The 26,733-nt window shown below is 41.5% G+C and overlaps 2 protein-coding genes across 2 annotated transcripts; one reads left to right on the top strand and one right to left on the bottom strand.

Moving 5' to 3' along the window:
* Position 1: 1 nt before the first annotated feature.
* LOC113156691 lies at positions 2-15,174 on the bottom strand. Its single transcript, XM_026351937.1, has 19 exons — positions 15,104-15,174; positions 14,536-14,697; positions 14,032-14,221; positions 12,789-12,980; positions 10,854-11,075; positions 10,355-10,502; positions 10,006-10,174; positions 5,675-5,816; positions 5,506-5,553; positions 5,019-5,214; positions 3,377-3,566; positions 2,738-2,927; positions 2,370-2,561; positions 2,032-2,256; positions 1,704-1,845; positions 1,495-1,618; positions 1,262-1,403; positions 992-1,039; positions 2-422 (listed from the first exon to the last, which is right to left on the bottom strand). Exons 1-19 carry the CDS (start codon positions 15,106-15,108, stop codon positions 225-227), a joined length of 2,925 nt encoding a protein of 974 aa, XP_026207722.1. The 5' UTR covers positions 15,109-15,174; the 3' UTR covers positions 2-224.
* A 3,505-nt stretch (positions 15,175-18,679) lies between these two features.
* Positions 18,680-25,795, top strand: LOC113156690 (interferon-induced protein with tetratricopeptide repeats 5-like). Its single transcript, XM_026351936.1, has 10 exons — positions 18,680-18,756; positions 19,056-19,196; positions 19,950-20,139; positions 20,606-20,797; positions 20,892-21,119; positions 24,225-24,372; positions 24,804-24,927; positions 25,119-25,260; positions 25,547-25,594; positions 25,676-25,795. Exons 1-10 carry the CDS (start codon positions 18,680-18,682, stop codon positions 25,793-25,795), a joined length of 1,410 nt encoding a protein of 469 aa, XP_026207721.1.
* Positions 25,796-26,733: the final 938 nt, after the last annotated feature.

Genomic DNA, 26,733 nt, shown 5'->3' with positions numbered 1-26,733 from the left:
CAGCAGGACTTGTTTAAATGAGCCTTTAATGCAGGTGATTTGTGTCCCAACAGGACAGTTAACAACAGGCTAGACTAATATCAGGGTATCAAACCAAGCTTAGATCTTAGATCACACTGAATAACAATTATATTACTTCTCATTTAAGTAAACAGGTACATCAGTGATTCTTCAGATTGCAATTAAACCAAGTTAAAGTGCATTCAGAGATATTATGGAAGTCATCACTGCAGCTCCATACGCAGCTCACAGAGCTCAGACAGGTACGTATCGTTGTCTTTGTCACAGTCCAGAGCTTTCTCATAAAACTCAGCAGCTTTCTTCTTGTTGCCCTCAGCTTTGGCCACCAGACCCAGCAGGCCGTAAGCCTGGCCGTTGTTCTCATCTGTGGAGAGACGTTGCTCTGCGATCCGCTTCAGCTTCTGGGATAACACACGAACATTTAATGGTTCATTTAGGTCTGCTCAGGGTACGTTACACTACATGTGTGGTGGTAAAGACAACAGCAGCCTCTGGCATCAATATTCCTGCTCACTACAGTTGTTAACTAAGGACCCGAATGACACCACTGTGTCACCACTTTCCCTTTTTCTTACTGTGAAAGTCCTGAAGTTTTGGACTTAAAAAATTACCCAAACAGATGAGGCAATATGTGGTGTGAACAATCTGGTTGAACAAACCCGCTGGCCCAGGTGAGGCAGCAGAACCAGAAACCAGTAAATATCACTTCCAGTCTGTCCTGTCCTGAAGGACAGAGGTTTCTTCAGTGACAACTCTACTACCAAGCTTTCCTTTCTACCATGACCCAGTGGTCCACATGTACCAGGCAGCATCTAAACCTGTCCTACCTCATCTCAGCCAATTGAACTTTGTCTGTGCTGACCGTCTGATTTGGTGCTCAACAACAACCAAGGTTTAGACTGTTTCGTCTGTGAAGAATGGGACTGTCTGAACTTAACTACTTTACAGCTCAGTAAAACCTGATGCTCACCTTAGCACATAGTTTCCACTCCCATGTTCTCGGTGGTAGTAGAACACCCTGAAGAAAAAGTAAAGTCCACAGGGAACACATCAGTTCAATACGGAGACAGTTTCAGTATTGCTCTCTGATATCAGCAGTCTGTTTCTCTAAATGTTGTTGAGTTTTATTCTGTTAAAACCAGAGTCGAGAGTGATCTTACCCTCTACACTTAGAGTAAAATACATTTTAAATCAGATCACACAGGCCAGCCTTTGCCAACACCCTTCTCCTGAAACCTACCTGGGTGTAGTGATCGATGGCCTTCTCCTCTTTTCTGTTGTGATAGAGATGAAAGTCACCGTAGCGCTGGTGGAAGATCTGACAAATGCCGTTGTCAGACTCTGATAACTTCTGCAAGCCCAGCTGGAACAGCTCTTCAGCCCTGAGAGAGAATTACTGATGATGATGAATTCAAGCATCAGTGAACGATGGACAGAGAAGGGGGTTGATGATGAATAGATAGCCATAAGTACCTGCTTAAGTTCTTTTCCTCTCCATACAGCAGTGCTAGGTCAACCAGTGCAAGGACAAATGAAGCTTTTATTTTGACAGCTTCCTCAAGATGTTGAATACTCTGATGCCTCCACTGCTTCACCTCTAGGGTAGTGCAGCAGAACACAGTTTGGTTTTCAGCAGTTTGTGGGGTAAGAAATTACCTACAGACCTGCATATGTGTGTGTACTTTGATTGTTGAAGGGCTTCCTGCTCTGTTCAGCTGTCTTCTTTTTCAGGTAGCACAGGGCCAGCTGGTGGTGGATGAAAGCAGACTGACTGGTCCTCTTCAGGCCTTGTTTTAGCAGATCAATAGACCGCTCAACTTCACCCTATGACAGACAGTCATATCATCTTAGGTCAAAAAGACAAAGTCACCTCGTCCTCACCCAGTGGCAGGCCTATGAGAGAATTTGGGTTTAGCCTGAAGAACCTGAGGTGTCACCCCAAGCAAGTGTGGTGTTGGTGCATCAAAAAGCTCAAACTGAATACTAAGATAGAGAAGACTTCTAACCCACCTGATGCCGAAAGTATTTAGCTATGTAGCGAGTGACATGAGGGTTGTCCGGGTCCAGCTTCAATGCCCTCTCTACCAGGCCCTCTGCCTCTTGATGATTCTGAGAGCCAGCCAGCTTCAGAACCAGCATTGACATCAGAACAGCATCATCAGGGTTGATGTCCAGGGCTCGACGAAGCTGATTGGTGGCTGGTGACTCCTCTGAGTCCTGGGATTGTTTTGCATCCTGCAAATGAGATTGGACAGTTTGCATAAAGCTGCACCAGTGATTCTGAACAAATCACAGATGTTCTCTCATCTCATCTCAGACCTAAAGCTTGATGTTATTGGAAAACTAACTGATTCAATGCGGTAGAGGGAAATAGCGAGTCCGGCGTTCCACTCGCTGTCATCAGGCTGCAGCTCCAGGGCTCTGCGGAAACAGTCAACAGCTTTGTGGTAGTAAGATCTGGAAAACTTGAGGTAGGTCCAGGCCTTTTCTCCAAACACCTCTGGGTGGAGAGCTGTCGTGGAACCAGCAGGAAACTTCAACTGTAGAGCAGGAAGGAAGGCCGTGTGAAGAAAGACACTACTGAGAAACTACAACTACACTAGTTTCTAGTTAGTTTAGATTTTGTCACTATTTGCTCTCAGGTAATTGAATTATTATTATTATTAACGAATATGCATTAATGAACTATAAGATAATAACTCTGCTGTTTACAGACCAGAACGTCCTGAACCCTCTTGTAGTAATTCTGTGACTGTGTGTAGTCTCCTCTGTGGTATTTCAGCCAGGCCAGGTCTCCGTACATCACGATGAGGCGAAGCTCACTCTCCTCATGATAATACTCTCTGGTCTTCTCCTCTGATTGGCTGAGAAGTGACTCCGCCTCCTCTGTTCGACCCTGAAGATACCTGAGGACAGAGAGCAGGTGTACAGGTGAAAATTACAAATCTCTTCGGGCAGTTCAGTCTAAAGGTTTGTGATCACGATAAAGTTTGTTCATCTTTGTCCTCGTTGCCTTTAAAGACCCTTCTGGCTGTTTTGTTCTGGTCTGTCGCGTATAGTTGAATAAAAAACTAACCTGGGTCAAGTCTCACAGTCAGTGAAGTAGCAGATGGAAGCTTGTAGGATGAAGAATGGACTTTTACTGCACTTACACATTCACACACTTGATGGAATAGGAGATGGAACAGCCAACCAGTTTCTGGAGCCACAGCTGCCTCTGAGGTTCTTAAAGAATCTTATCTCTTCACACTTTTGCACTAAAACTAACCTGTTTAATTCACAATGTACCAATAAATATATAAAATTAATTCTTAAAGAACAAACCAAACAGGAGTGAACACTTTAATTACTGTACCTCACATAAGCCAAGAAGCTGTATGAGCGGGCCAAGGCCCCCCGCTGTCCCAGCTTAAGCTCTATATGGTCCTGGAGTCGAGTACTGAGGTTTTCCAAGTCCATGTCTTCCGTCTTCAGATCCCAGGTGAAACGACTCTGCAGCTGCTGCAGCTGCATGCTTAGAGCGCTGCAACAGTCACTTCGGGAGAGTCACAAGCAAAAGCAGGTTTCTAATCTAACAATGTACCAGTGCGGCAAACAGACTTATATTTGAGGCTATGACAGAACCAGATGTAAAGTTTAGAGAATAAGGGAGACACTGTACTTCAACATATTATCTCGATTTCTCTACATTTATCCGTGAACAGAAAATAAAATGTTTGTCTGCAGCAATACACATGTTGAAATGTGACTCCAGCTACAGATGTGATCAGAACAGACAAACAAGATGCTGGAGCAAAGAAAAGAGTCAGATTAAACACACAGGTTGATTTCAATTAAGGAATCGTTGTTAAGAACGATCACATCCCATCATACAGTTACTGAAACTGAAGCCGACTGACCTCATGCCGAGATGTGAGGGTTCAGAGTCTTAGCTGAAAAAACACGTCATCTTTCCTCAGAATTACTGGAGAAATACTACTACTACTACTATAACTACTATTACTATTACTACTACCACAGCTGCTGCTTCTGCTCCTGACGACGATAACAAGTGAGAGGAGGACGACGAAGATGGAGTTTTACTGCTCTGTCATCTCAGACACTGAACTGAAACTAAGACCTGAGATCAAACAGAAGAAACGAAACTAAAACTGTCTAAATCTGACTAAAACCCTGAAATCGTTTAAGAAGATGGACTATGTGACAAGGAAATTTAAAAAAGATCAAAAAAAGATGAAGCAGTTTGCTCCACATACGCTTCGTTGATATTGTGACGTTGAGAAATGTTTGCCCAGCCACGTATGAAGTAATTTATTGTCTCTAGACAACCACCAGAGCGAGCGCTGTTTCCTGGACAACCACTGGTCCACACGTGTTTTCCTGCAGCTGTTCTGAATGAAACTAAACTAAATGTGAAATGGCCAGCTTCACTCCTAAGTTTAAAGGAAATGGAGATGATGGGCATTCATTTTATAAATAAAATAATATATGAGAGTGGAAACAGGATAATGTAACCTTTATTTTGTATTTCCTTCTACAAACCACTGTTCGTGCATTAAACTACAATGAGTACATTAAATTACAGTACACAACATGAATAATGAACAATGCGTCACAGTTGTTACCCTCTTGTTCTTCCTAGTAGAGGTCTGCCCTGGTCCAAAACTTTGGACCTGACATGACTTGGGACAGGACCAAGTAGACCCATGAAGACCTTGGTCTAGTAGACCCTAGTCCTGTTGTCTTCTGCTGTACCTACTTTTAAGATGACGTCTACATGAACATGACTGAATCCTAAAGAAGATCAGAAGCTCCAGAAATGAGCTGAAACACCTGGTGTTAAGACAGACTTAACACCAGGTGTTTCAGCTCATTTCTGCTCCCACTGAGCGTGTGTAGATCTATCTAGCCAAAATCTGATTCTTTGGATGGTCGCTGAAGACAAATTGTTTTTAGAAAGCATTCTTCAGGGTCATTGATCATCATCATGAAGCATCAGTCCAGCTCCATACGCAGCTCACACAGAGCTGACAGATACTCGTCGTTGTTCCTGTCTCTTTCCAGGGCTTTCTGGTAATATCCCACTGCTCTCCTCGGCTCACCCTCAGCTTTGGCCACTGCTCCCAGAATGCCATAAGCCACGGCATCTCTGGGGATGTTGCAGAGTCGTCGCTCCGCAATCAGCTTTAGTTTCTAAAAAGAAAACTGCAGATTAGTGGCTGATATTTGAAGTATAAGTGTTCAGTTGTGTATGTCAGATATGGAGGACTAATGATATAAAACCATATAGTTTGAGCTTTGATAATAATAATAATAAAAGTTAATTTACGTGGACTGGATTTTATGATGCCAAAAGAGTCTGACAGATTAAATGTTATTTTGTTCTATCGAAGCTGTAGGCTACCTAATGTGACCTCTGGAGGAAAAACAATAACTCATTTGAAACCTCGATCTATCATGAACAGCAGTGTGAAGCTGACAGACCTTCATGCAGTGCCTCCCCTCTGATGTGGTGGCACTGATTTTCAGACCCTGTTAAATGAAGAGAAGAGAAAACAGTAGAACAGTAGAGTTTTTCATCAACTCTCTGTCAGACATGATTAAAATCAGTGAGTAGAGTAGGTCGTGTACTGAGAAACTCAGACAGCTGTACCTTGGTGTAGAAGGCGATGGCCAGGTCTTTCTGGAAGATGTGATAGTGGCAGAACTCAGCGTAGCACCGATAGATAAACTGACGCATGCCTTCAGGTTCCTCCTCTACCGTCTCCAACACCTCCTTAAACATCTCCCGAGCTCTGCAGACACATTAAATTGGTTCACATTACCACTGAGAAACTGGATCAATGAACTGAAGTTGAAAAGCTGGAAGGACATGATTAGAAAGATTAGACACTAGATGTATTGTATGCACATTTACCTTAATTCATACACTTTATTCAAAACAACTTATAATTTTCATATAAATCAAGCAAGTAGTTAAATCAGCAAGAAGACATTAATTTAAACCCTAAATGCATCATAATATAAACTTGAGGAAGTGGAACTGTTTAAATGGAGGTGCCTGTTGTGAGAGATGTATTAATGATTTGTGTAAGAGCTGAGCTGAGTGTGTATGTGGGGATGTGGTCCAGCGTACAGGTGGTGTGTGTCACCGTTTCAGCCCGGCACCTGCCCAACTGTGGGTTTTCCGCCTCTATCTCTGGTCTCCCAGTCATTAATTGCATATTGGCTCCACCTGTGTTCCCCTTTCCCTACAAAACCTCTCCTTAGTTCCCTCCCCACTGTCAGATCATTGTCTATTCCCAGCCTGCTATCAGCCCTGCTCCTAGCCCTGCTTCTTTTGTGTAATTTTCTATAATAAATCCTGTTTCCATTCATCCCTGCCTCGTCCCTTTTCCCTAATTAGTGACAGTATGATGATTAAAGAGGAGCGTGGATTGCTGAAGAAACAATAATATGATGCAGGAGGTTGACAAACCAAACACTAATTGTTAGTGCGCAGGCGCGAGCCTTGCTGCAGCCGATTTACCGCTGTTCTCATCTTGTGATGTCTTTTTCTGTATTTTATCTTATTATTTTTATTCCTTTTGTGTAGATAAGTTACTAGCTTTGAAATTAAGTTCTACCCTCTCAGATCATGTTGTTCGAGAGAGTTTTTATCTCCGTTTTTACCTTTGGTTTCATACTCTCACTAATCCGAAAGACCGGAGCGCAACAGCTGCTCCATCACCATGGAGCCAGCTCTTTTGTTTACACCCGGGATCAGCTGATCTTACTGAGGACGGCCGGAGTAAAGGATCAAACTTTGTCCGGGACTTTAAACATCCCAGAAGAGATCAGAAGAAGGACAACGAGGGGATGTAGAGGAGGCAAAAAACAGCAAAAAGGAAATAAGGAACGGAGAAGAGCGATGTTCAGAGAGAAGGTGAGAAGATTCAAACCTCATCTCCCCTCTCTGATTATGGGTAATGTGAGATCACTGGACAATAAGATGGACGAACTGACAGCTCTGGTGAGGATGGAGAAAATCTTTACAGAGTGTAGTTTAATGTGTTTCACAGAGACATGGCTGCATGATGGTATTCCTGACTCCAGTGTTAATATAGACGGTTTTAGCACCGTGCGCTGGGACAGGAGGAGAGAGGAGAGTGGTAAGAGGAGAGGGGGGGGGGGTGATGTTCTCATTAACAACAGGTGGTGCCATCCTGGTCATGTCACTGTGAAAGAGCGGGTATGCAGCCCTAATATTGAACTTTTGGCTGTGGGACTTCGTCCATATTATTTACCCAGAGAGTTTTCTCACTCCATATTAACCACCGTCTACGTTCCTCCATCCGCTAACGCCGCTGCTGCGTGTGACGTCATTCAGACGGTCACCTCCAGCCTGCAGACCAGACACCCCGACGCCTTCTTTATGATCTCTGGAGACTTTAATCACGCCACCCTCAATAAGACACTTCCTACCTTTACCCAGTTTGTGAGCTGTCCCACCAGGGGGGAGAGGACATTGGACCTGATGTATGCTAATGTTAAAGATGCCTACAGCTCCACTGTCCTCCCCCCTCTGGGAAAGTCGGATCACAACCTGGTACATCTCATCCCACAATACACACCTTTGGTTCAGAGGCAGCCTGCCACCATTAAAACTGTAAAGAGGTGGACAGAGGGGGCACACCTTGCCCTGCAGGGATGCTTTGAAGAGACAGACTGGAAGTCTCTCTGTGAACCTCACGGTGAGGACATTGATGGACTGACAGACTGCATCTCTGACTACATTAATTTCTGTGTGGACACCCACGTACCCACAAAAACCATTTGCTGCTTCCCAAACAATAAGCCCTGGGTCACTCAAGACATCAAAGCCATCCTGAATGAAAAAAAGAAGGCATTCAGATCAGGAGACAGGGAGGCAGCAAGGAGGGTCCAGAGACTGCTGTCTGTCAAGATCAGGGAGGGGAAGGAGACTTACAGGAGAAAACTGGAACAGAGTCTTCAACAGAACAACGCCAGGGAGGTTTGGAGGGGCATGAGGACCATCACTGGCTACAAGTCCAGCAGCCAGGAGAATGTGGGGACAGTGGACCGAGCCAATGAATTTAATAATTTCTTCAATCGATTCCAGGCTGATCAACAGAGCCCACTTCAGTTCACCAACTGCTCCTCAGTCCCTCCCCCACACGACTCAGCCACCACCCTCACAGTCTCAGCTGAGCAGGTGAGAAGAGAGCTGCACAGGCTTCACCCCACAAAGGCTGCAGGTCCTGATGGAGTCAGCCCAAGGGTGCTGAAAGCCTGTGCTACTCAGCTATGTGTTGTTCTCCAACACATCTTCAATCTCAGCCTGCACCTGGAGAGAGTTCCTCTAGGGTGGAAAAAGTCGTGCCTGGTTCCAGTGAATAAGACGCCACGTCCCAGAGTCCTCAATGACTACAGACCAGTGGCTCTGACATCACACATCATGAAGGCTTTTGAGAGGCTGATCCTGGAGTCCCTCCGACCTCTGGTCAAACCCTCACTTGACCCCCTCCAGTTTGCTTATCAACCCCATATTGGAGTGGATGACGCCATCATACACCTTCTACATCGCACCTACACCCACCTGGACAAGCCTGGGGGCTTAGTGAGGATCATGTTTTTTGATTTCTCCAGTGCATTCAACACCATCCGGCCTGCACTGCTGGGAGAGAAATTAAAAAACATGCAGGTCAACACTCCCCTGATTTCCTGGATCATGGACTACCTCACTAACCGCCCACAGTACGTCCGCCTGCAGAACTGTGTGTCTAACACTGTGATCTGTAGCACAGGTGCTCCACAGGGGACAGTTCTGTCTCCATTCCTCTTCACCCTGTACACCTCAGACTTCAGGTACAACTCAGAGTCCTGTCATCTTCAGAAGTTCTCTGATGACTCTGCAGTTGTAGGATGTATTCAGGGTGGAGATGTCACAGAGTACCGTGGAGTGGTGGACAGTTTTGTTGACTGGTGTGGACTCAACCATCTGCAACTCAACATCAATAAAACAAAGGAGCTGGTGATGGACTTCAGGAAATCTGGGAGTCCTGTCATTCCTCTCTCTATACAGGGGGAGGAGGTGGAGGCTGTATCTGAGTACAAATACCTGGGAGTGTACTTGGACAACAAACTGGACTGGACTAAGAACTCATCAGTACTGTACAGAAAGGCTCAGAGCCGGATGTACTTCCTGAGGAGACTCAGGTCCTTCAACGTCTGCAGCACCATGCTGCGGATGTTTTATGAGTCTGTGGTGGCCAGTGTCATCTTCTATGCTGTGGTCTGCTGGGGCAGCAACATGAAGGTGGCAGACACTAACAGACTAAACAAGCTGATTAGGAGGGCTGGCTCTGTTCTGGGGGTGGAGCTGGACCCTCTACATGTTGTGGCTGAGAGGAGGATGCTGTCCAAACTCCTCTCAGTCCTGGACAATCCCTCCCACCCACTGCACAGTGTGTTGGCTGGACAGAGGAGCACGTTCAGCCAAAGACTTATTAACATTAAATGCTCCACAGAGCGCCACAGGAGATCCTTTCTACCTGTGGCCATCAATCTGTACAATTCCTCCCCCCTCTGTAAGGGGTTGGGGAAGTGAAACTGTCATATACTTGTGACCCAATTTCATTTATCTATTTTCTATTTTACATATTCTGTATATATATTGACTTTTTCAGTATTGATGTTATTGTGTATTTATGTTTGTGTATTTATGTTGGTGTTGGATCTTTCCTGGTTGTGGTTCCTTTTCTTTCTGTCTGTTTTGAGAACAATGGTAATGAGGCAAAACAATTTCCCTCTGGGATTAATAAAGTTTTTTGAATCTTGAATCTTGAATCTAATTCAGTCCTTGATGTTGTAAAATTGTTGTAAGATTGTTTCACGCTGGATAGTGTAGTGGTAAGATCACCCTCCCCCATGCTCAACTCAGTATATAGTTTTGTACAGTACAGTACAGACAGACTGCAGTACCTGTCTTTATCATTTTCCTCGGCGTACCCCAGGGCCAGAATAGCTTTGGGGTGGTTTAAGTTGTTCTTCAACTTGAGAGCTTCCTCCAGGTGGTGGATACAGAGACTCCTCCAATGCTGCACCTCTAGCAAAGTGGGATGTGGTGTTTTATGAGTGAGGAGCAAGTTTACTGAAACAGATCAGTTACTCTTTACTCACTGAATGAAAAGCTGCTCATTACACTGTACTATACTCATATACAGCTACATATCACAGAATAGTTCTGCACAGTTCAGTATACAAAAGTGCAGCCTAGTGTAGAAAGTAATGAAATAAGTCAATGTACAATAGTATATTTCAGTGTTTGTACCTCTTTCAGGACGTGGTTTTAAGGTTAATAAGTTGGTCTTCTTCCTCTTGTAGCACAGAGCCAGCTGGTGGTGGATGAAAGCTGACTGCCTGTTACATGTAGTCTTCAGTGTTCTCTGCAGCAGCTCAATTGATGGATCCAGCTGATCCTGGTCCAGGGACAGTTTTTAAAGTTAATCTCAGAAACCAGTATTTAAAGATTATGTGTGTTTCTGAAATTAAGTTGCTGTCTGGCTGTTACTGTCAGAAAGGAAGACACCTTAATCCACTACACAACACACTGAACCACTGTTCAGAAACCACTGGAGCTATGGAAGTAGATGACCCCTTAGATCCACTAGGAACACCACGTACACTACTACGCAGCTTGGACATTTGCGCTGAAAAGAATAAATCAGGGTAAAACTGCTAATCGTTTGGTGAGTTCTAAAGATTGACTCAACATGTTGCGATATTTTACTTTTTCCTATCTAAACTAAAAAGACAGTGTTTGCAGATACCTGCTTGCGAAGATATTTGGCTACATAGCGAATCACATGAGAATCATCAGGTCCAATCTCCAGCGCTCTCTCCACCAGACCTTCGGCCTCTTGGGGTTTCTGGTAGTACACCAGCTTCAGAGCCAGCATGGACAGCAGGATGGCATCATCAGGGTTGATCTCCAAGGCTCGGTGAAGCTGTTTGGTGGCTGGTGACTCTTCAGTAATTGTTTGTGTAATGTTCTGCAGATCAGAGCTCAGTTAAATTGGTTGGACTTCTTTAGTAAACTTAACTTTCAAGTTAAAGAAGCTGAAGGAAATTGAAGTGGGTTGATGATTTCATGAATTTCTTTACAAATAAAATCATAAGGAAAAAGGGGAAAAAGGGGAAAAAAGATCAGATTCTGAAGCATGGATGGACCCATATGTACAGCTCTAGATTCATTTGTAAGACCTTACTGGTACTTAGACTGCATCTTCCCCCGTAGATCATGCTGAGTTCATTTCAATAATTACTTCATCTAAACCATCAACATGTCTCTTAGACCCCATCCCGACTAGACTCCTCAAAGATATCTTACCTTTGATCAGCACAATATATGAGATCAGATCAATCTATCTTTACAAATAGGCTACGTACCACAGGCAAGTTGCTCTAACCAATCCAATCTGCCCTTTATCTCTAAAATTCTTCAAAAGGTAGTTTCTAAGCAGTTGTATGACCACTTGCGCAGTAATAACTTGTATGAAGATTTCCAGTCAGGATTTAGAGTACATCATAGTACAGAAACAGCACTGGTAAAGGTCACTAATGATCTTCTATTAGCATCAGACAATGGACTACTCTCTATACTCGTCAGGTTAGATCTTAGTGCTGCATTCGACACTATAGATCACAACATTTTATTACACAGACTGGAACATGTCATTGGAATCAAAGGAACAGCACTAGAGTGGTTTAAATCCGTATCTATCGGATAGATTTCAGTTTGTACACGTTAATGATGAGTCTTCGATGCACAGTAAAGTCAGCTATGGAGTTCCACAGGGATCTGTGCTCGGACCGACCCTCTTCACTCTATATATATGTATACTCCCTTAGGCAATATTATTAGGAAACACTCTAAACACTATAAATTTCCACTGTTATGCAGATGATACCCAGCTACACTTATCTATGAAACCAGAAGAAATTAATTAATTATTCAAACTTCAAGCTGCTTAAAAGACATAAAGGCCTGGATGTCCTCCAATTTCCTTCTTCTAAATCCAGACAAGACAAGAAGGTTATTTTGTCTCCTACGGATACACTGAGCTCCTCTCCTCGCCCCTTTCTTCTCGCTCGCTCAAATTCTGCCATTTCATGTCATTAACTTTGTGTCTCCTCTCTCCTGTAGTTTTGTTTCCTTCTCTCTGTCTCCCTCTCTCTCTGTTCTCCTCTGCAGGTATCCTCCTGTCCAGTTACTGGTCCTACCAACCTGTACACTGTTTTTGCTGCTTGTTGTTGTTTTTTGTTGCCTGCTGTTCTTTTCTCTCTCTCTCTCTCACCACTCACCACCGCCCACCCTGATCCTGGTTCTGCTGGAGGTTTCTTCCTCTAAAGGGAGTTTTTCTTTTCCTCGGTCTCCTGGTGCTGCTCAGTGAGGTTGTTGGGTTTTCTATATAACTCTGTATACAGTTATATTTTGTTTGTATATTCGTTGGTGACTTCTATTGTTATTTTGTGCTATATAAATTGAATTGAATTGTTTTGTCCTTTGTAGTGCTTCGTATTTGGTATAACTGAGGGCAACAGTAAATAAAATATTGACTACAAAGTCACTGTCATCACATAACAGTTAACTAACCTGGGGAAATGAATTTGTTAAATCGATGTTCAGCATGATAAAAGTCTACAGCTGTTTATTTATTGATCGATTGATCAGTCTGACTGAGTGATTGGCTGATAGAAAGTACCTCTTCTGTGCGATAGAGGGCGATAGCATAGCCTTTGTTCCATTCATATCTGTCAGGCTGCAGCTTCAGGGCTCTGCGGAAACAGTCGATGGCTTTGCTGTAATAGGACTTGGACAACTTGAGGTAGGTCCAGGCCTTTTCTCCATACACCTCTGGGTGGAGGTCAGTGGAGGAGTCAACCGGATACTTCACCTGCCGAGAGTGAGAAACAAGACATACATCTTCTCTTATCCACTTTTTGAACATGTTTCTGATTCTTTCTTTCTTTTAGAGCTGATTGGCTTTGTGGCATTTTGTGTCGAAGTCAGCTAAGAACTTCAATCATACTCTATTTTCAGTATTTAGAGTTTCAAACTACAGCGACCACAGACTGTTGAAGCAGTTTGCAGCTGAAGTCTTTATCCAACAAGACTAAACAAATATCGGGAGCCTAAGCGAAACCAGATTATGTTCCAATAATAAGAATTCCTCTCTGAACATGTTTAACATCACTAACAACTAAAGCTCTTCCAGCCTTGACACACAGTCTTAATTAATATTGTATTATAGTATTTGGTGTGTTTAGAGAGGTAAAGTAGGTATCTTATCTTAAATTTATCTTAAATAATTGTTTATTCACTACTTAGGTTTGTAGTGGTCTTTAAATAACTCAAATTCCCATGAGTCCTAGGCACTGACGACACGCAACAACAGTTCAACAGAAGTGGTGAGGCCACGAGTGAGTCAACCGTTCGCAGTAAGTTTTAGACACATCAGGACAGAGAGAACTGAACACTGCACATTTGTAGACGGGAATGGAAAAACCAGAATCAAATGTCTGAGAATCACCAAGGTTTAAACTTGTAATAGCCTGTTCTGTGGTTGTTGGTGACTCCACTTTGAATATGGAACAAAATCCGGACCTGCTTCGTTTTTTATTTTTTATTATTTTTTAAAGAGCTACAGGTTACTATAACTTCATGTTTCCTATTCTCATCAATGTGTCAGAGATGCCTGGAGGGAGTTTGATGAAATCCCTCACCCCTCAGGATGACTCCTGCCTCACCCCGTTCTCCTAGAGAATTTCAGCAGAAACATGTCAGAAACAGATCAGACGAAGCAGAAGCTTCTACTGTACAATAGCTCTGAGCAGGAACATTCTCCTCTGAGTGAACAACTCACAGATTCTTTTTTAACCTTTGGAAAAACCTTTCTGGAAATGGGTTTGTAATTTGCAGTTTTTTCCCTTCTTGTGTTTACAGACCAGAACGTCCTGGACTCTCTTGTAGAAGTTCTGCGACTGTGTGTAGTCTCCTCTGTGGTACTTCAGCCAGGCCAGGTCTCCGTACGTCACGATGAGACGAAGATCGCTCTCCTCACCGTAACACTCTCTGATCTTCTCCTCTGACTGGCTAAGAATTGATTCCGCCTCTTCTGGTCGACCCTGAAGATACCTGAGGACAGGTGAGGAGGTTTTTAAATCATCACTGACTGTGCTGGTCTAATAAATTAGATCTTTTGTTCAACTCTGTCACTAGGACAAATTCTGTTTCAGCTGAGCTTCATCTGTCTAAAGCTGTAGAAACTAAATTATATTTGCTCCCTTGTCATGCACAGACACGTGGGTAATGGTGTATTGATTTGAAGAACTGCTGAACTTCCCTTTTTTCTGCTCTTAGCTAGTTACAACATCACAGTGCTTACACACACACTTTACTGGAAAACAGACTGAAACAGCTTCTGTGTGGACACAGCTTCAGTCCTGTACCTGACATACGCCAGGAAGCAGCAGGAGTGGGCCACCGCCCTTTGCTGTCCCAGCTCCTGGTCTTCATCCTGCTGCTCCAGCTCCAGGTCTTCTTTCTTCAGATCCCAGGTGAAGTGACTTTGCAGCTGCTGCAGTCTAGAATACAGATCCTCGCCTGCATCACTGAAACACAAACACAAAATCTTCTTTATGTCCTTGATGTAAACTGCTCCTGCTTACAGCTGCTGCCACAAGTTGGAGCTGGTTGTTTCACTGCACTGTCAAACATTTAGATGTTCAGATTTTTCCTCCTATTTAGGCATTTTCAGACTTTTAGTGTTTTTCTGTTCTTGTTGTTTCTCTGTTTATTTGCTGTGTAAAACTTTATTCTGATGCTATTTGAATAAAATAATAATAAGATAAGATAATAAATGAAATGATGAAACTGAGAAATCCATTTGGAATTTAATGTCATCTTTGATTTGATTTTCCACAAACTAATTCTGACGCCTGAAGTAGTCATGAACAAAAAAAAAAACAGCTGAAACATTTAAGAGAAGAAATAAAGTAGAGTCAGTAACAAACTCACGTCATCCTCAGGTTTGGAGCTGTGAGCTGGGATCAAGTGTCCTGCTGTGAAGTGAAGCAGCATCAGTGATGAGAAGGAAAGAAACTAAACAGAAAGTAAGAGCTGACATCAGGAAATAAAACTAGTGATGCCTTCACTGTCTCCTCTGACATCCTGTTAGAAAAGAATTCCTCACAACTCACACAGACATCTTATTAAGACTCCACATGTTGTTGTCTGGTTATAGTGTCATATGTGTGTGTTTCATCTTGGACAGATGACAGATCAGGAACAGCAGCACTAACTAGGTCTGATAGGGTTTGATAACCTTTAAAATTAACTAGGGGGCTTGTGCACTTTATATTTATATTTTATTTTCAGATCATTTAAAAGTAATTAGAATTTAAATTTCTATAAAATCACAATTTGATTTTTGCTCTCAAAGTTTCTGTGAATCAACAGAACTCCCAGTGATGGTCTGATCCTCGTTAAAACCTGAGACATCTGTTCTGCCTGAATGAAGACCCAAGCATCCTCTCCGAGGAAGGCCTGGGGGGTAATCTTAGTAGTTGTTCCAGTTAAGAGTTTGGTGTTACGTGAGTCATCTGCATGACTTGTGATAATTTAACCATTGACCTAATTTAAGACGTGTCATTAATGATATTGTTCACCATTAATAAATGATCAAGTCACACATTTACATTTACATTTAGTCATTTAGCAGACTCTTTTATCCAAAGAGACTTACAAGTGAGGAACAAGGCAAAAAATCTAAGTCAAGGAGAAAAAACTGTGAAAACAGAAGAGTTTCTGTTTCAAGAGATGTGAGAACAAAAGTGCAAAGGAAGATGGTGAAGAGTTCTGTTTTCAGCAGTTTTTTAAATATTCAAGTGAGGTGGCTGAGCGTGCAGAGTTTGGCAGCTCATTCCACCATCGTGGGATCACTGAGCTGAACAGTTTTCCTTGGTGTCGACTGTGTGGTGCTGGTACCACCAGACGACGTTCCCTGGTTGAGCGCAGTGGACGGGAGGGGATGTAGACCTGAACGATTGAATTGAGATAAGATGGAGCTGTGGAGTTCACCACTCTGTAGGCAAGAGACAGAGCTTTGAACTTGATCCTTGCAGCCACAGGAAGCCAGTGCAAAGATCTGAAGAGCGGTGTGACATGAGACCTTTTTGGTTGATTGAAAACAAGGCGTGCTGCTGACTTTGGATCATCTGGAGGGGTTTGGTCGTGGATGCCGGTAAACCCATCAGCAGTGCATTGTAGTTTGTAGTCAAGACGAGATAAGATCAACGCCTGTACAATGAGTTGGGTCGTGTACTCCGTCAGGTAGGGTCTGATCTTTCTGATATTGTGGAGGTCATATCTACACGACTTAGAGACTGTGGCGATGTGTTCCATCTATCCACATTCTCCTCTAATCTGTCAAATGAAAACTTCTAAATGATTTAGATCTTCATGCACCATTGTCTGGGACATGAAAGAGGAAAAAGGTTTCATGGTAAAACGTACTGCTCTGGTTCCAGAATGAAGAGGCTGAAGAAATGAACATTTGTGTATCCAGAATAACAACAGTGATGATGATGGTGACTAGTAACTGATCACCTAAGGCCATAGTGACGGGATAATGTGTTAATGGTGAACAAGATGTATGGCACATCTTCAGCACTGATTCGAGTTATACATGAGTTAAACTTCAGTGAAGTGCACAATTTGTTCCCACACCGTAAAGTGTTACGTTGATTATTTATTGTTTGATGGTTGGTTTGTGTACTGATTGAAACTTAATGACAATCCAGCCACATGTGGTCAAATATCTGAAAAGCTAAACACTTTCCCATCAGCATCCACAGTACCATGAGCATCATTTTTATTAACAAATGTTTGCATGATAAAATCCCAAAGTTAGACAGTAACGGGATTGTGAGCATGTTAGTATTCATTATTTCAGGCATTGGCCCATATTTAATAAATGATATTTTACTTTAAACATCAAGTTGAGTTCCTGGATTGAATTTCACTCCACCCATGAATGTGGGTATATTTCTTTCCTTTGCGTTGTTGGAAGTGTGTTGCGTTGTCAGGTAGTCGCCATCATGTTTGACTGCAAAGACCATGTCACAACATGAAACTCAACTGTAAATTTTTTCCATTTTTAGATCAAGTTTCCATCAGAAAGTTTGTGGTTTGCTTTCAATTCGTTATGTTTATGTTTAATTCTATCAAAGTTTATGTTTTGCATTTTTGGACCAAATGACACAAAAATGTTTTATTGAATCAGTGTGAGGCTGGTAAAGAAAGAAAATGAAATAGACTTGTTGGGTCTAATGGCGTCACTTGAGTGGAACCTGCTGAAAAAAATTAAAATTGAGTTCATCTAAATGGTAATTGACATGTTAAAATTACACAGGTCAAACATGTAGATTGTAAATATACTATTCAAGTCAATATAACATCATTGAATTGAGGTGGCTCATACTTAATAATAATCTTGTGTTCATCAGAATTTAATTTAATTAGTTAAATTACCAAACTTTAAGTTCTAAATCTTAACGAAGCTTAACATGTTTGCTGTAAAACTAAAATAAGACAAATTGGAGGAAACTATTGACAAAATTTAAATTACAGTCAGTCTTTCATTTTTTGGAGTGAAGAACCCCAAGTTTCTTCCTGTGCGCCACTTTGGCTTCTTGAGTAGCAGCTTTGTTGTGTCACTGTGTGTTTGAACAGGTCAGTGACAAACAACAGGTTCAGAATTGTTTGCTGTGTCAATCAAATAATCACAAGAAACACTGAAGAGACCAGAAAAACAAAATACGATCACAGGTAAGACACAATAGATTCATCCAGAACTCCGTGACTGACTGAATCACAGGTTAGATGTCGTCTGTAGACAATAAGTGTTTAACCGAAAAACAATAATCCAAATACTGTGAAAGCAACTCGACTCTTTTTAAGGCAAAAACATGGAATCTATATATCATCATATACAGTTTATGATGTTGAAGGTGAACAGGAGGACTAGGTGTTGTTGATCCCACTGAGACTGAACAGAAACTCAGGCCTCAGATTCACACTGAAGAAATGAAACTGAACAGGAGTCTGATGATGCTTTCACTGCCCAGTCTGAAATCATGTAAAGGAGAGACCTACACTGTGTCTGCACTGAAAGAGAAGCATGATCGGCACGTTAGCAGAGCAACAGCTTCAGCTTCGATGCTGCATGTGTGTCAACACAGGAGGCATTCAGGTGCAGTACAAAGTGTAGCTTATCTGTGTTTTGGAAGTAGAAGAACTGTGGGTGATGTCAGGTAGAAAACCTTTAGTTTTAAAAAGAGAAGGAGTCATTTTTTATAGGTTCACAGTCTGATGCTGTGTGACAACTGTTCATCAGCTAAAACAGAATCAGACACAAACTCCTCAGTCATCGTGTTGCTGCTGTCGGCTCCACACTTCAATGATAACTTCACATTGATATGATTGTGTGAAGAGCAGGATGATGAGTTACTTTCACTGTGAGATTCTCCCAGTCATACTCCTAATCAGCCTTCTTCCCATCACCATCATCATCATCTTCCTCCTCTTATCACAATGAATCAGCCTCTGGACTCATCTGGATCAGTGCTGCGACTTTTCTCTGCTGAGTATCACGAATATTTCAACATGAGGTGAGTTGATTTCAGTCCTCAATAAAAAACAGGAACATAAAAAACTTCAAGTCAAACAAGTATTTTATTATTTTTATATTCTAGATGATTCATTTATCTACTTCTGCATGAACTATGTTATACTGTAGGTTCTGCTGCACAGTTTTGTTCTGTGGGTCTGGTTTTCATTTGTTTGTGCTGGAACTCACCTTCAATCTCGAGGTCTCATTTGATCTTATCTGAGTGATTGTGATATAAAAAGAGAAGATTCAGTTTATAGATGTTCTTCTTCTTCAGATGTTCTCTTTCTGTCCTTGCAGCAGTCATGCAGACACAGATCGCTTCACCTGGGATCTGAGGCAGGAAGACATGGACCTGGACGACCTGAGCAGGCAACTCCAAGATGCCAGAGAGCAGCAGGGTGAACAGTTCCATGCTTACAGCCACCTGGCTTATGTCAGGTACAGGACCATCACTGATTTGATTTATTCTGGCAGGTTCAAATCTAGCGGGGTGACAGTGCACAGACAGAACACCGTCAGCATTTGTCCACAAACAGACTTCATCAGCCACCTGCTTCCCGATGGTGACGTTTTCTCTTGATTCGAGGCTTCGGCCGACTGTAGACTGTTTCAAAAAACAGCTAAAGAGAATTAATGACACTGCTACTTTCTCCTTTTGATGTATGTTTGATATGTTTTATGCTTTGATTAACACACAAATGTAAAGTGTTTTACAAAGAAGCTAAATTATTATTATCATTATGCAAACGAAAACAAAGACTGTTTCAAACCCGACTGTTAACATGGCGCTGCTCTGATCTCGACCCCTTCACCACCAGCACAACAATTTAATCCAAGGAACCAGTTTCCACATTTCGTTTGTGACTTCTAGTGGGTCAGAACTAAATTTAAAAGTGGTTCCAACTGTGAATAACATGATTAGAAACACATGAAAAGTGTGATGCTCTGGTCCTAGTACAGTACTGAGGTGCTGACAGGTTCACAGTAGTAGGTTGGTGTCGGTAGGTGTAGGTTCTGCTCTGAGTCTGACTGAACACCACGTTCTATAAAATGATTCTAACAGCTCCCTGCTGTTAACAAACTACCCAGGGAAGAACTCAGGAAGGATTGTTCAGATTCCTATTCCTGTTCTGATCCTGACCACTGATCCATTAGTTCACTTCAGCCTCTGTCCTCCTCACCTGTCCTCAGGTATCTTCAGGGTCGACCAGAAGAGGCGGAATCAATTCTCAGCCAGTCAGAGGAGAAGATCAGAGAGTGTTACGGTGAGAAGAGCGATCTTCGTCTCATTGTGATGTACGGAGACCTGGCCTGGCTGAAGTACCACAGAGGAGACTACACACAGTCGCAGAACTACTACAAGAGAGTCCAGGACGTTCTGGTACAAAACACCAACAGCATCACCTGCGGGGCGGGAATGTAACTAAGTACATTACTAAGTACACTTTGATGGTGCATATACTCCACTACAGTTGTAGTTACCAGTTACTTTTAATTACCTAACTTAGCCTAACCTAACCTACTCTTTTTGGCGAGTGACTCCACTGAGGTGAAATATTTCATTATTTAATTAAATCTATTTAGGTATTCGGAACTCAATTAGTACTTCTTGCTTCAGATTATTAAATCAAATCATAGTTTGTTGATACTGTCTCAGTGGTTTTTCAGCCTTTACAGCCTTAGTCCTCAGTTCAGGATCCACTGGGATCACCTCTGAGCGTGATCAGCACACTGAAACACAGTTTACCTCCACGTGAGCTGCAGCAGATATTCAAAGGACACAGGTGTCATGTACATCATGACTGTAGCTGTTCTGATCACATCTTACAACATCTCTAACTCTGCAGTTTCAGCATCCCACTGGTTCCCCCGCTGTTCTCCACCCAGAGGTTTATGGAGAGAAGGCCTGGACCTTCCTCAAGTTCTCTGTATCCTACCACCACAAAGCCATCGACTGTTTCTGCAGAGCGCTGGAGCTGCAGCCTGATGCCAGCGAGTGGAACAAAGGCTACACAATAGCTCTGTACCGCACAGAACCGGTACGATTGCACGGCGTCGATTAGCATGTGTTAGTGGTCATTTTGTGCATTGTGTATCTTTGTAGTCAGTCTCTGCTGCAACTTGGTTTCACAGAGAAATGCAGAAACAACTCCAGGAGCTGAGGACTCTCCAGCCACCAAACAGCTCAGTCGAGCGTTGGACCTGGACCCTGATGATGGCTTCCTGCTGGCTCTGCTGGCTCTGAAACTTGCAGCCCATCACAAACACCAGGAGGCTAAAAGTCTGGTAGAGAGAGCACTGCTGCTCAGTCCTGACGATCCACAGGTCATCTGCCACGTTGGCCGGTACCTTCGCCAACAGGTATCGCTGCACAGTCAATGTTCAAAAAATCATATTCCATTTAAAGTTAATTTATCAAAAAAATGATATGTGAGACAATGGGAGGACATCAGATTCATCTGTGAGCTGAGAAATGTCTCAGACCAGAACGGACTAAGCAGAAAACAACACACAAGTTAGAGAACTAGTGCTGAGGATTACTGAGAACTACAGAAAACTACAGAGAATTAATGAGAACTACTGAGATTTAATGGGAACTTCTGAGAATTAAGGGGAACTACTGAGAATTAATGGGAACTACAGAAAACTAAAGAGCATTAATGAGAACTACTGAGAATTAATGGGAACTACAGAAAACTACAGAGCATTAATGAGAACTACTGAGAATTAATGAGAACTACAGAAAACTACAGAGAATTAATGAGAACTACTGAGAATTAATGAGAACTACAGAAAACTACAGAGCATTAATGAGAACTACTGAGAATTAATGAGAACTACAGAAAACTACTGAGAACTATTGAGAACTACTGAGAATTAATGACAATTAATGAGAATTAATGAGAACTACTGAGAATTAATGAGAACTACAGAAAACTACAGAGAATTAATGAGAACTACTGAGATTTAATGAGAACTACTGAGAATTAATGAGAACTACTGAGAATTAATGAGAACTACAGAAAACTACAGAGAATTAATGAGAACTACTGAGATTTAATGAGAAGTACAGAAAACTACTGAGAACTAATTAGAACTACTGAGAACTTTTGAGAACTACTGAGAATTAATGAGAACTACTGAGAATTAATGAGAACTACAGAAAACTACAGAGAATTAATGAGAACTACTGAGAATTAATGAGAACTACTGAGAATTAATGAGAACTACTGAGAATTAATGAGAACTACTGAGAATTAATGAGAAGTACAGAAAACTACTGAGAACTAATTAGAACTACTGAGAACTTTGAGAACTACTGAGAACTACTGAGAATTAATTAGAACCAATGAGAATTAATGAGAACTACTGAGAATTACTGAGAACTACTGAGAATTAATGAGAACTACTGAGAATTAATGAGAACTACTGAGAATTAATGAGAACTACTGAGAATTAATGAGAACTACTGAGAATTACTGAGAATTAATGAGAACTACTGAGAACTACAGAGAATTAATGAGAACTACTGAGAATTAATGGGAACTACAGAAAACTACAGAGCATTAATGAGAACTACTGAGAATTAATGAGAACTACAGAAAACTACAGAGAATTAATGGGAACTACTGAGATTTAATGGGAACTACTGAGAATTAATGGGAACTACAGAAAACTACAGAGCATTAATGAGAACTACTGAGAATTAATGGGAACTACAGAAAACTAAAGAGCATTAATGAGAACTACTGAGAATTAATGAGAAGTACAGAAAACTACTGAGAACTATTGAGAACTACTGAGAATTAATGACAATTAATGAGAATTAATGAGAACTACTGAGAATTAATGAGAACTACAGAAAACTACAGAGAATTAATGAGAACTACTGAGAATTAATGAGAACTACTGAGAATTAATGAGAACTACTGAGAATTAATGAGAACTACAGAAAACTACAGAGAATTAATGAGAACTACTGAGAACTTTTGAGAACTACTGAGAATTAATGAGAACTACTGAGAATTAATGAGAACTACAGAAAACTACAGAGAATTAATGAGAACTACTGAGAACTTTTGAGAACTACTGAGAATTAATGAGAACTACTGAGAATTAATGAGAACTACTGAGAATTAATGAGAACTACTGAGAATTAATGAGAACTACTGAGAATTAATGAGAACTACAGAAAACTACTGAGAATTAATGAGAACTACTGAGAATTAATGAGAACTACTGAGATTTAATGAGAACTACTGAGAATTACTGAGAATTAATGAGAACTACTGAGAACTACAGAGAATTAATGAGAACTACTGAGAATTAATGGGAACTACAGAAAACTACAGAGCATTAATGAGAACTACTGAGAATTAATGAGAACTACAGAAAACTACAGAGAATTAATGAGAACTACTGAGATTTAATGGGAACTACTGAGAATTAATGGGAACTACAGAAAACTACAGAGCATTAATGAGAACTACTGAGAATTAATGGGAACTACAGAAAACTAAAGAGCATTAATGAGAACTACTGAGAATTAATGAGAAGTACAGAAAACTACTGAGAACTATTGAGAACTACTGAGAATTAATGACAATTAATGAGAATTAATGAGAACTACTGAGAATTAATGAGAACTACAGAAAACTACAGAGAATTAATGAGAACTACTGAGAATTAATGAGAACTACTGAGAATTAATGAGAACTACTGAGAATTAATGAGAACTACAGAAAACTACAGAGAATTAATGAGAACTACTGAGAACTTTTGAGAACTACTGAGAATTAATGAGAACTACTGAGAATTAATGAGAACTACAGAAAACTACAGAGAATTAATGAGAACTACTGAGAACTTTTGAGAACTACTGAGAATTAATGAGAACTACTGAGAATTAATGAGAACTACAGAAAACTACAGAGAATTAATGAGAACTACTGAGATTTAATGAGAACTACTGAGAATTACTGAGAACTACTGAGAATTAATGAGAACTACTGAGAACTACAGAGAATTAATGAGAACTACTGAGAATTAATGAGAACTACGTAGAATTAATGAGAACTACTAAGAATTAATGAGAAGTACAGAAAACTACTGAGAACTAATTAGAACTACTGAGAACTACTGAGAATTAATGAGACCTACTGAGAATCAGCGGCTGGTTAGTGTAGTGGTAACATCACTGCCTCTCATGTGGGAGACTGGGGTTCATATCCCAGCTGTGTCCTACCTCCAGTAGCGGTCCTTAGGCAAGACCTCCTCACGCTGCCCTGCCTACACTTGTACCTTGTAACTTGTAAGTCGCGTTGGATAAAACTAAATAAAAAATAAATTACTAAAATGTTAATGAGAACTACTGAAAAAGAAAATAAATCTGTTATTACCAAATGTTAAAAACAAAGTTAACCCAGGAGAGAACTAGGATCATGATGGTTCCTGTTCCTGTCTCAGGGTCAGCTGGATCGGTCGATCGATCTGCTGCAGCGAGTTCTGAGGAGGAGCAGCCGGTCACATTTCATCCACCATCAGCTGGCTCTGTGCTACAGGAAGAAGAAGCTCAACCTTTTCACCAGGAGACAGTCCACTGTTGCACAAAGAGGTTTGGACTAGCACCTGCCAATCAATCACAGCAGACTGTAGGCTGACTCCTGACCAATCAGAAGCAGCAGGTGTCTAAAGTAAAAGAAGTAAAACTACAGTGTAAAATTACTGCAGTGTACCAATAGCACTTTTACAGAGTACATTTCCTACAACAAAGCACAACTCCACAGTCCACAGTCCACACAGTCCACAGCAGAGCCTTTGAACTCTTTAGGATCTTTGTTGTAGTTCTGAAAGAAACATTTTAGGATATATTTGGATATTTGCAGTGAAGCACAGATGAAACCATCCCTGCTTTTCTGTATTAATCAATCATAGATTATTATATTTCATATTTACAATCTGAATCTGTAACTAATGCTGTCAGACTGATGTAGAACAGTATCTAAAATATCAGCACCACTGCTGATGGTCTGAAACTGTGTTCAGAAATCCGTGAGTGGAGGCGTCTGTGTATTCAGCATCTGGAGGAAGCCGTCACAATAAAACCCACCTTCCTGTTCGCACTGGCTGAACTGCCACAGCAGTACATGGAAGAGGGAGATGTTGTCAGGTAACACATCTGTGTATCTGTTACCAACTGCGGACTTCACATCACTTCTTCTCTTCCTTTACTTTATTAAATTATCTCTGTCAGACTTTCACATGAACATGTACATATACACTACATATTGTACTGTATACTGGACGTATTCATTATAGTAAAGGTCTGGATCATGTTCAAGGAACCTGTCTTTGTCTCAGGGCTCAGAAGCTGATCCTACAGTCCTTGGACCTGTTGTCCAACAGGGACGAGCGTATTCGTCAGTTCGTCCACCTGCGCAGTGGACAGTTCTACCTGCACCACAACAACCAGGAGCACGAGGCTATCACACACTTCACACAGGTACCAGCGTGTGCACATTTATCATTTTAATGGGGACAGTCTGAACCAGGTGATGATGCAGGTGTGGATTACTGACTCCATGACATCAAGGTGCAGTCAGTTCAGATTAGCTCCTACATCATTTCTACATTAAATGAGACACATCAACCTGAGCTCTGAATGAACTTTGACCCATGAAAGTGCGTCTCTTTGTCAGCCTGAGTTGTCTCTGTTGTCGTCTTGTCTCCCAGTTCACCACTATGTTGCAGTGAAATGAATGCATTCTGCACACGATTCTGTCCAACAGGGTCTGCTGATCACGACGAGGACCATGGAGGGCAGACAGTGTGCTCAGGTCGGTATCAGCATGTTGTTACACTTTACATTTGGAAAGTTACGTGTCACCTTCAGATGTTCCTCATTGTTTCTGTTACAGAATCTTAGAAAGATTGCAGAACAATGTCTGGTCAGAGACAGAAGCGACATCAAGGCTCATGGTCTGCTGGGTCTGGTGAACAGATGTGAGGGAGAAGAGAGGACAGCTGGGCAGTTTTAAAAGAAAGCTACTGGGAGATACTGAGAACTACTGTTATATTTCCAATTAGTCCTATTTCTAGGTAGTCCAGCTTCCAGTTAGTCCTGTTTCCAGTTAGTCCTGTTTTCAGTTAAGCTGCAGAACTTCTGTGAATCCAGTAAAAATTCTACAATATACTATTACAAACCACTATTTACTATTTAAATCACTATTATATCAGAAAAGTTCTAAAACCTTCTGTTATCCAATAAAAGGAAACAGAAAACGTTTCCAGTGTTTTCACTAAAATACTGTTTTTACAAGTTTTACAGTACAAGTTAATTTCCAAAGATCAACGCTGTGTCACACTCATGTGTGTCATTTGTTTTCTGAGTGGGCTAACTTTAGCAATGCCTATTACCTCAGGGCTCCAGCAGGGGGAGACATCCTTACTACTCACTACTTCCCCTTCATTAAGGGTAGAAAACGAGCACTGATGCAACCCAACACCATCACAGATGCTTTTGAACCTTTCACTGAGTACAGTCCGGGAGGAATTTGTCTGATATTAGCTCAGAGAACTCTATGGTGTTTCTGGAAAGAACTGATGTTTGGCTTCCTCTTTCAGGTTGCAATTCTAGATACAGAAGTAGACCATGTTAAGTGGTTTTCAAAGTTCTCCTGAGCCCATGTTTTAATATTCATCATATTATGTGGGAATATATATACACTATACACTATATACTATATATGCACTTATACCCCATGTAACTGACACAGCTCCTCCTAAAGCACCTTACTTTAAAGTTCTCCTTGGCTTAAGCAACACAAGGTCTGAGCCCTTTGTTGATTTTCTACCCAATCACTAGCCCCCCACCTGATACCAATTGTCATCAGAACGTTTAATAAACGTTTTCACTCTATTTTCACGTGAGGTGCACGTTTCACGTTGTGCAGCATCAAACCCCCAGCTCACTCAT

The sequence above is a fragment of the Anabas testudineus genome, chromosome 19 (assembly GCF_900324465.2).
Source record: "Anabas testudineus chromosome 19, fAnaTes1.2, whole genome shotgun sequence".
Taxonomy (NCBI): Eukaryota; Metazoa; Chordata; class Actinopteri; order Anabantiformes; family Anabantidae; genus Anabas; species Anabas testudineus.
Note: the sequence above shows the minus strand (reverse complement) of the source record. Positions and strands in the feature narration are given on the sequence as shown.